The sequence below is a fragment of the Salmo salar genome, chromosome ssa06, assembly GCF_905237065.1.
Source record: "Salmo salar chromosome ssa06, Ssal_v3.1, whole genome shotgun sequence".
Taxonomy (NCBI): Eukaryota; Metazoa; Chordata; class Actinopteri; order Salmoniformes; family Salmonidae; genus Salmo; species Salmo salar.
In genome coordinates this window covers 51916503-51926157 of record NC_059447.1, presented here as the reverse complement: position 1 = coordinate 51926157, position 9655 = coordinate 51916503, and the positions used below count along the sequence as shown (strand labels likewise).

Sequence of the window (9655 nt, the reverse complement as noted above, 5' to 3'; positions counted from 1 at the left end):
CATCTCAGTGCTAGATGCGTCACTACAGACCCTAGTTTGATTCCAGGCTGTATCACAACCGGCCATGATTGGAAGTCCCATAGGGCTGCGCACAATTGGCCCATGCTCGTCCCGGGTAGGCCGTCATCGTAAATAAGAATAGGTTCTTAACTGATTTGCCTAGTTAAATAAAATTAATTAATTCATTAATCAACTGTTTGGGAGCACAGAAGGTGCGGTGAAGGTGCGGCACTTTGCATAACCTCCCCTTCAAGTGAATGGTCCAAAAAAAGAAGGTTTCTAAAAACTAACCTAACGTGTGCCGGGGTCCATAAGCTCCCCTTTTTGACCACTGAGCGCAGTTCGAGCTCCTGAGTGATGCAGCGGTCTAAGGCACTGCATCTCAGTGCTAGATGCGTCACTACAGAACCTGGTTGGATTCCAGGCTGTATCACAACCGGCCATGATTGGGAGTCCAATAGGGCGGTGCACAATTGGCCCAGCGTCTAGGTTAGGGTTTGGACAGGGTAGAGTAGGCCATCATTGTAAAGAAGAATTTGCTCTTAACTAACTTGCCTAGTTAAATAAAGGTTAAATGAATACAAAATAAAAGTTTGACCCTGTCGACATATCGGCACGAGTTATTTCACACTTGAAAAGCAAATTGTTCAAAGTAATGAAGGCTGTTAGGACGATTAACTAAATGAGTAAATTCATTGTCAATTTCGGTCTATATATGCTTAGATAATTCAATTATGTTAATCACTTGGCTCTTTCGTTTTTAATACGTTTTTTTAAACGATTAGGCCCTATCGCAAAAAAACTAAAACAATAGGCTATTGGCTAGGCTAATATTCTTTCTAATTCTGAAAGGGTTTATAATCTCCCACAACAAAAGTTGAATCTATTGTCAAACAAGGCCACTCTGTGCGCGAGTGTGACCATATGGTGCAGGTTTGCCAAAGTGTGACTTGACACCTCACCACCATGGCGCAACGACACTTTGGATATTGTCAAAGCGCAATTTGGCACGAGCTCCCTGGCCGGATATATAGGGGCGTCTGACTCAACTCTGGCATCACTCTCAATCGCAAACTCTCAGATTACTTAATCAGGAAACCATCATCAGAAATAATGGAAAATATCATCGTTCATTGTGGATTAATTGGCAGAGTTACCAGAATAAACTTTGTTCAACAGCCCGCTAATTTGTGGAGACCTTGGGATGGCAAAGCGGACAAGGAACGCAGGGTCGCGGAAAACACGGTTAGTGCAGACTACTTTCAAAACTAAATTATTAGTGTCAATTGTTTGTAGAGGATTTAATTTAGATGTATCATAGGTCTAGTTAGCCTATAGTGGAATAAATAGTATAGGCTTATGCTAACATGCGTGTTTTTCTTTCTCTCTTCACAGCCTTACACAAAGCCCATTGGAGGATTTTCAGACACCAAATACTGCAATAGTCCACAGATCACACACCCAGTAAAGTAAGTGAAATTGCCTCACTAATATCACATTGAAAATATGTGTCTCTGTGCTTAATGGTGAATGAGATACCCTCGCTCTATATTGCCTATATCAACTATATCCTAGCCTACTTTGTATTTTCAATTCAAACAGCTGATCTGAATTTCTTGTGTTCTAGGTTGTTTTGGCCCAAATCGAGATGCTTCGATTATCTGTACCAGGACGCAGAGATGCTTCTGCGCAACTATCCAGTGCAAGCAACCATCTGCCTCTATGAAGACTCGAGCAGTAATGATGACGAGGAGAGCGTTAGTGACAATGACGAGGAAGAGGAGAGCGTGAAGGAGCTGAATTTAAAAAGACCTCTCTCCCCAATGTAAAAAGTTGAATGTATATTTTTATATGAAATGCTAAGCTAATATATTTCGCAGCATTATTTTGTGTAAATATCTGTAAATATGCCATATCAATAACGAATGTAACGTAAACAGTAGGCCTACTTTTGTATTTATATTTCATATAGGCCTTCCTTTATTTAATTTTGTATCCAATGGAGGAAGTTGTAATAAAACATTTACAAACTAAATCATGAGCTCCTTGAATATTATGTTGGTTCTTTTTGCATAGTAACTTTAACTATACATTCATGTACATACTGCCTCAATTGGGCCGACCAACCAGTGCTCCCGCACATTGGCTAACCGTGCTATTTGCATTGTGTCCCGCCACGACAACCCCTCTTTTACGCAACTGTTACTCTCTGTTCATGGTATATGCATAGTCACTTTAACCATACCTACATGTAAATACTACCTCAATCAGCCTGACTAACCAGTCTCTGTATGTAGCCTCGCTACTGTATATAGCCTGCCTTTTTACTGTTGTTTTATATCTTTACTTACCTATTGTTCACCTAATACCTTTTTAGCACTATTGATTAGAGCCTGTAAGTATGCATTTCACTGTAAGATTGTATTCGGCGCACGTGACAAATACACTTTGATTTGATCATTTTTTGATGTTGGGGGCTATTTCTCTTGATTCGATTTATTTAACTGACTTTCCAATTCATCACAACAATACTCTGAATCGAATTGTGTTCTAGCTTACTTAAACAAAACTGTAGTCCCATAACACCAAGAATGTAAAATTCCTCGTATGAGACATGGATGTGGCATATGTATCTTGGTCAAGAAAGGTCAGATGACCAGCACTTGCGACAGTGTCAGTTGGTGTGAGCGCCGCTGTGAACACTTCCTATCATAAAACAACACAGTGCATACATAAATCACACTCTGTGGGGCCAGTGAGCTTGCAAAGGCCTTATGAGTTAACAATGCCAAATGTGTGCATGTCAAATGTCCGAATCCATTCCACATTAAAAGTTGGCCTATATAGGCCGAATGTAGTTGACAGTCAATGCTTTTCCCAATGTAAAATGACAATAATATTTGTGCCTGTTAATCACAAGCAATAGTCCTATCTGTTAGATTTTCCATTGTCCAAATTATTACACGCCTATACTGCATAACAGAACATTTCATGGATATTACTTCAGAGAGTTCACATGCGTATCTAAACTCAGCTGAGTAAGCCTCAACCTTATTTTAACATTTTCCCATTGATAAGTGTGAGGTTCACTGGTGTTAAAAAGCTGACCCTATCTGAATGTTAGGGTGTTGCTCAAGCAAGCATGAGGATTGCAGGCTACACCTTCAGCGCTTGGAGTATTCAGCACTGCACATGCCATGACTTCAACACCAACATAGCACAACACATCAATCAAATTTATTTATAAAGCAGATGTCACAAAGTGCTATACAGAAACCCAGCCTAAAACCCCAAACAGCAAGCAATGCAGATGTAGAATCACGGTGGTTAGGAAAAACTCCCTATAAAGGCAGGAACCTAAAAAGAAACCTAAAGAGGATTATGATTTTTCAACACCGATACCAATTATTGGAGGACCAAAAAAAGCAGATACCGATTAATCGGCATTTAAAAAAAATATAAACTCAGCAAAAAAAGAAAAGTTCCTTTTTCAGGACCCTGTCTTTCAAAGACAATTCGTAAAAATCTAAGTAACTTCACAGAACTTCATTGTAAAGTGTTTAAACACTGGTTCCCGTGCTTGTTCAATGAACCATAAACAATTAATGAAAATGCACCTGTGGAAAGGTCGTCAAGACACTAACAGCTTACAGACGGTATGCAAATAAGGTCACCGTTATGAAAACTTAAGACACTAAAGAGGCCTTCCTACTGACTCTGAAAAACACCAAAAGAAGGATGCCCAGGGTCCCTGCTCATCTGCGTGAACCTGCTTTAGGCATGCTGCAAGGAGGCATTAGGACTGCAGATGTGGCCAGGGCAATACATTGTAATGTCCGTACTGTGAAACGCCTAAGACAGCGCTACAGGGCGGACAGCTGATAGTCCTCGCAGTGGCAGACCACATGTAACAACACCTGCACAGGATCGGTATAACCGAACATCACTTCTGAGGGACAGGTACAGGATGGCAACAACAACTGCTCGAGTTACAACAGGAACGCACAATCCCTCCATCAGTGCTCAGAAGGTCTGCAATAGGCTGAGAGAGGCTGGACTGAGGGTTTGTAGGCCTGTTGTAAGGCAGGTCCTCACCAGACATCACCGGCAACAACTGTGGACACAAACCCACCGTCGCTGGACCAGACAGGACTGGCAAAATGTGGTCTTCACTGACAAGTTGTGATTTTGTCTCACTAGGGGTGATGGTCGGATTCGCGTTTATCGTCGAAGGATTGAGCGTTACACCGAGGCCTGTACTCTGGAGCGGGAGAAATTTGGAGGTGGAGGGTCCGTCATGGTCTGGGGCAGTGTGACTGAGCTTGTTGTCATTGTAGGCAATCTCAATGCTGTGCGTTATAGGGAAGACATGCCCCTCCCTCATCTGGTACCCTTCCTGCAGGCTCATCCTGACATGACCCTCCAGCATGACAATGCCACCAGCCATACTGCTTGTTCTGCATGTGATTTCCTGCAAGACAGGAATGTCAGTGTTCTGCCATGGCCAGCGAAGAGCTCGGATCTCAATCCCATTGAGCACCTCTGGGAACTGTTGGATCGGAGGGTGAGGGCAAGGGCCATTCCCCCCAGAAATCTCCGGGAACTTGCTTGTCCTTTGGTGGAAGTGTGGGGTAACATCTCACAGCAAGAACTGGCAAATCTGGTGCAATCCATGAGGAGGAGATGCACTGCAGTACTTAAAACCTCTTACATCTAGACGTTCCGCTAGCGGAACACCTGCTCCAATATCCAATGATAGGCGTGGCGCGAATTACAAATTCCTCAAAAATACAAAAACTTCAATTTTTCAAACATATGACTATTTTACAGCATTTTAAAGACAAGACTCTCCTTTATCTAACCACACTGTCCGATTTCAAAAAGGCTTTACAGCGAAAGCAAAACATTAGATTATGTCAGCAGAGTACCCAGCCAGAAATAATCAGACACCCATTTTTCAAGCTAGCATATAATGTCACAAAAAACAAAACCACAGCTAAATGCAGCAGTAACCTTTGATGATCTTCATCGGATGACACGCCTAGGACATTATGTTATACAATACATGCATGTTTTGTTCAATCAAGTTCATATTTATATCAAAAAACAACTTTTTACATTAGCATGTGACGTTCAGAACTAGCATTCCCACCAAACACTTCTGGTGAATTTACTAAATTACTCATGATAAACGTTCACAAAAAACATAACAATTATTTTAAGAATTATAGATACAGAACTCCTCTATGCACTTGCTATGTCCGATTTTAAAATAGCTTTTCGGTGAAAGCACATTTTGCAATATTCTAAGTAGATAGCCCGGCATCACAGGGCTAGCTATTTAGACACCCACCAATTTTAGCACTCACCAAAATCAGATTTAATATAAGAAAAATGTTATTACCTTTGCTGTTCTTCGTCAGAATGCACTCCCAGGACTTCTACTTCAATAACAAATGTTGGTTTGGTTCAAAATAATCCATAGTTATATCCAAATAGCGGCGTTTTGTTCGTGCGTTCAAGACACTATCCAAGGGTGACGAAGGGTTATGCGCCCGACGTGTTTCGTGACAAAAAAATTCTAAATATTCCATTACCTTACTTCGAAGCATGTCAACCGCTGTTTAAAATCTATTTTTATGCCATTTTTCTCGTAAAAAAAGTGATAATATTCCGACCGGGAAAGCATGTTTACGTTCAAAGACGAAAGAATAAAAACATGGGGTCGCCTCGTGCACGTGCACGCCAGTCTCTGTACTCTGTTCGACCACTATCAAAATGCGCTAATGTTTTTCAGCCAGGTCCTGCAAAGCCACGATTCAGATTTTTGCCGCCTTCTGAGAGCCCATGGGAGCCGTAGGATGTGTCACGTAACAGCAGAGATCCCCTGGATTGGATAGAGATAATCAAGAAGGCCAAGAAATGGTCAGACAGGGTACTTCCTGTACAGAATCTTCTCAGGTTTTGGCCTGCCAAATGAGTTCTGTTATACTCACAGACACCATTCAAACAGTTTTAGAAACTTCAGAGTGTTTTCTATCCAAATCTAAGTTGGATAGAAAACTAAGTTGGATAAACTAAGTCCAAATCTAAGTTGGATAGAAAAAAAAAGTTTAAATCGGGTAAATGTTTTCATCCAGCTGTGAAAATACTGCCCCCTATCCCAAACAGGTTTACAAGCCAATAAAACAGCAGCCATCCCATCCAGCGCTATCTACTACACAATATTTTGTATCAAGTCTGCCAGGAGTTTGCCCAAATGTGCCGAATTGGTCAATTTATACATTTTCAAGTACATAACTATAGGGAACACACAAAAATGCGATGGTAATACAAAACTTTAACTTTACACACTCCCAGGAATGTCATACGTGATGGATCATTAGCTTGCCTACAGAAAATAAACTAACCTTCACACATCTAGATGGCCGAGGGGGAGCCAAAGACAGCAGTGGGGTCAAACTGTAGAACCCAGTTCCTACATTTGAAAATTTTATCAAAGAAAACGATGCTACATTTTCTCTGGGTCCCTCAGAATGACAAATCAGAGCAAGATTACTGAATGTAAGTACATTATTTACCTTCAGAGGTGAAAGATTCAAACCATTTGCCGTGATAGAAGTGTTTTGTTGTTGTGCACTATCCTCAAACAATACCATGGTATTTTGTTGCTGTAATAGCTACTGTAAATTGGACACTGCAGTTACCTGATTAACAAGAATTTAAGCTTTCTGCCCATACAAGACATGTCTATGTCCCGGAAAGTTGGCTGTTGTTTACAACAACATTCCTGTCACATTATCACATACTGAGCAACAACTGTCCCGGTTTAGGGACACCGATCCCGTAGAGGTTAAAACTTCTTAGGGATAGGGGGCAGTATTCGGAAGTTCGGACGACTGAGGTGCCCAAAGTAAACTGCCTGTTACTCAGGCCCAGAAGCTAGGATATGCATATAATTGGTAGTATTGGATAGAAAACACTCTAACGTTTCTAAAACTGTTAAAATAATGTCTGTGAGTATAACAGAACTGATATGGCAGGTGAAAACCCGAGGAGAATCCAACTGGATATTTATTTTTTTAGTTCACCACCCATTGAAATGGCTGTCTATGGGAAAATCGAATGAAATCCTCCAAGATTGCAGTTCCTATGGCTTCCACTAGATGTCAACAGTCTTTAGAAAGGGTTTCAGGCTTGTTTTTTGAAAAATGAGCTAGAATTTGTAGTTTTTCTAGGTGGCTCTCATTTTGACTGTAGTCTTGTGGCGTGCATGGATGAAGGCGCGCACTTCGTTATTTATCTCCGGTAATGAACATACTATTCTCTGTCTTAAATTGTATCATTTATTTACATATTAGGGTACCTGAGTATTGATTAGAAACGTTGTTTGACTTGTTTGGACAAAGTTTATTGGTAACTTTTGGGATTCCTTTGTATGCATTTTGAATGAGGGGAACAGGTGGATTACTGAATCAAGCGCGCCAACTAAACTGACTTTTTTGGGATATAAAGAAGAACTTTATCGAACAAAATGATCATTTGTTATGTAGCTGGGACCCTTGGGATTGCAAACAGAGGAAGATCTTCAAAGGTAAGTGATTTATTTTATCGCTATTTCTGACTTTCGTGATGCCCTCTGCTGGTTTGGAAAATGTTTTTAATGCTTTTGTATGCGGGGCGTTGTCCTCAGATAATCGCATGGTATGCTTTCGCCGTAAAGCCTTTTTGAAATCTGACAAAGCGGCTGGATTAACAAGAAGTTAAGCTTTTAAACGATGAACACTTGTATTTTCATGGATGTTTAATATTATGATTTTTGTATTTTGAATTTTGCGCTCTGCAATTTCACCGGATGTTGTCGAGGTGTGCCGCTAGCGGCACGTCTAGCCCAAACTGTGTCCATGTCTATGCTATCTAGCCTAGCCATCACTTCATGTTTCAGCATGATAATGCACTGCTCCATGTGGCAAGGATCTGTACACATTTCCTCGAAGCTGAAAATGTTGGAGGGTTTAAGTGAGAGGTTTAATGCCTTAATATTACAGTTTTTAACCTTCCAAACTCTTGTTTGTTAAATAAATATGACCATTTAATTTTGTCTGGTTTGCCATTCCAGATGAAATGCAATATTTTGTCTCACATGGCTTGAAAAAAATATTCTCCTGGAGTTGGTAGAGCCATGAATAGATAGTGCCTTCAGAAAGTATTCATACCCCTTGACATATTCCAGATTTTGTTGTTTTACAGCTTGAATTCAAAATGTATAAAAAAAAACATATGTACCCATCTACACACAGTACCCCATAATGACCAGTGCTAATGCACATTGGCTAACCAGGCTATCTGCATTGTGTCCCGCTACCCACCACCCGCCAACCCCTCTTTTATGCTACTGCTACTCTTTGTTCATCATATATGCATAGTCACTTTAACCATATCTACATGTACATACTGCCTCAATCAGCCTGACTAACCGGTGTCTGTATGTAGCCTCGCTACTTTTATAGCCTCGCTACTGTATATAGCCTGTCTTTTTACTCTTCTTTTATTTCTTTACTTACCCATTGTTCACTTAATACCTTTTTTGCACTATTGGTTAGAGCCTGTAAGTAAGCATTTCACTGTAAGGTTGTATTCAGCGCACATGACAAATAAACTTTGATTTCATTTGAATGACAAACTGAAAACATCTTTTTAGACATTTTTGCAAATGATTGAAAACGAAATTCAGAAATATATAATTTACATAAGTATTCACACCCCTGAGTCAATAGACATGTTAGTCACCTTAGGCAGCGATTACAGCAGGCAGTCTTTATGGGTAAGTCTCTACGAGCTTTTCACACCTGGAATGTACAATATTTGCCAACTATTCTAGAAAGAATTGTTCAAGTTCGGTCAAATTGCTAGACATCCATTTTAAGTCAAAACTGTAACTTGGCCACTCAGGAACACTCAGTCTTCTTGGTATGCAACTCCAGCATAGATTTTGCCTTATGTTTTAGGTTATTGTCATGCTGAAAGGTGATTTAATCTCCCAGTGTCTGGTGGAAAGCAGACTGAACCAGGTATTCCTCTAGAATGTTGTCTGTGCTTAGCTGCATTCCATTTCTTTATCCTAAAAAACTCCCCCGTCCTTAACGATTACAAGCATTTTTGCAAATGTAATGAATATGAAATACAGAAAAATCTCATTTACATAAGTATTCACACCCCTGAGAAGGCTAGAATCACCTTTGGCAGCGATTACAGCTGTGAGTCTTTCTGGGTATGTCTCTAAGAGCTTTGCACACCAGGATTGTACAATATTTGCACGTTATTCTTTTTTAAATTCTTCAAGTTCGGTCATATTGGTTGTTGATCATTGCTAGACAACCATTTTAAGTCAAAACTGTAACTTGGCCACTCAGGAACACTGTCTTCTTGGTAAGCAACTCCAGCATAGATTTTGCCTTGTTTTTTAGGTTATTGTCCTGCTGAAAAGTGAATTCATCTCCCTGTGTCTGGTGGAAAGCAAACTGAACCAGGTTTTCCTTTAGGACTTTGCCTGTACTTAGTACATGTTTTATCCTGAATACCTCCCCAGTCCTTAATGATTACAAGCATACCCATAACATAATGCAGCTCCAACTATGGTTGAAAATATAGAGAC

General features: G+C 40.3%; 1 protein-coding gene across 1 annotated transcript; it reads left to right on the top strand.

Moving 5' to 3' along the window:
* The first annotated feature begins 1049 nt into the window (after positions 1 to 1049).
* ripply2 (ripply transcriptional repressor 2) lies at positions 1050 to 2000 on the top strand. Its single transcript, XM_014204640.1, has 3 exons — positions 1050 to 1245; positions 1396 to 1469; positions 1628 to 2000. The coding sequence occupies exons 1-3, from the start codon at positions 1114 to 1116 to the stop codon at positions 1827 to 1829; spliced, it is 408 nt and encodes a 135-aa protein (XP_014060115.1). The 5' UTR covers positions 1050 to 1113; the 3' UTR covers positions 1830 to 2000.
* The last annotated feature ends 7655 nt before the right edge of the window (positions 2001 to 9655 follow it).

Excerpts from the sequence above, each read along its gene's own strand:
- ripply2 (XM_014204640.1), top strand. The coding sequence starts at position 1,114 with ATGGAAAATATCATCGTTCATTGTGGATTAATTGGCAGAGTTACCAGA. Across the intron at positions 1,246-1,395 it reads GCAGGGTCGCGGAAAACACG|CCTTACACAAAGCCCATTGG; the intron begins GTTAGTGCAGAC and ends CTCTCTTCACAG. Across the intron at positions 1,470-1,627 it reads CAGATCACACACCCAGTAAA|GTTGTTTTGGCCCAAATCGA; the intron begins GTAAGTGAAATT and ends CTTGTGTTCTAG.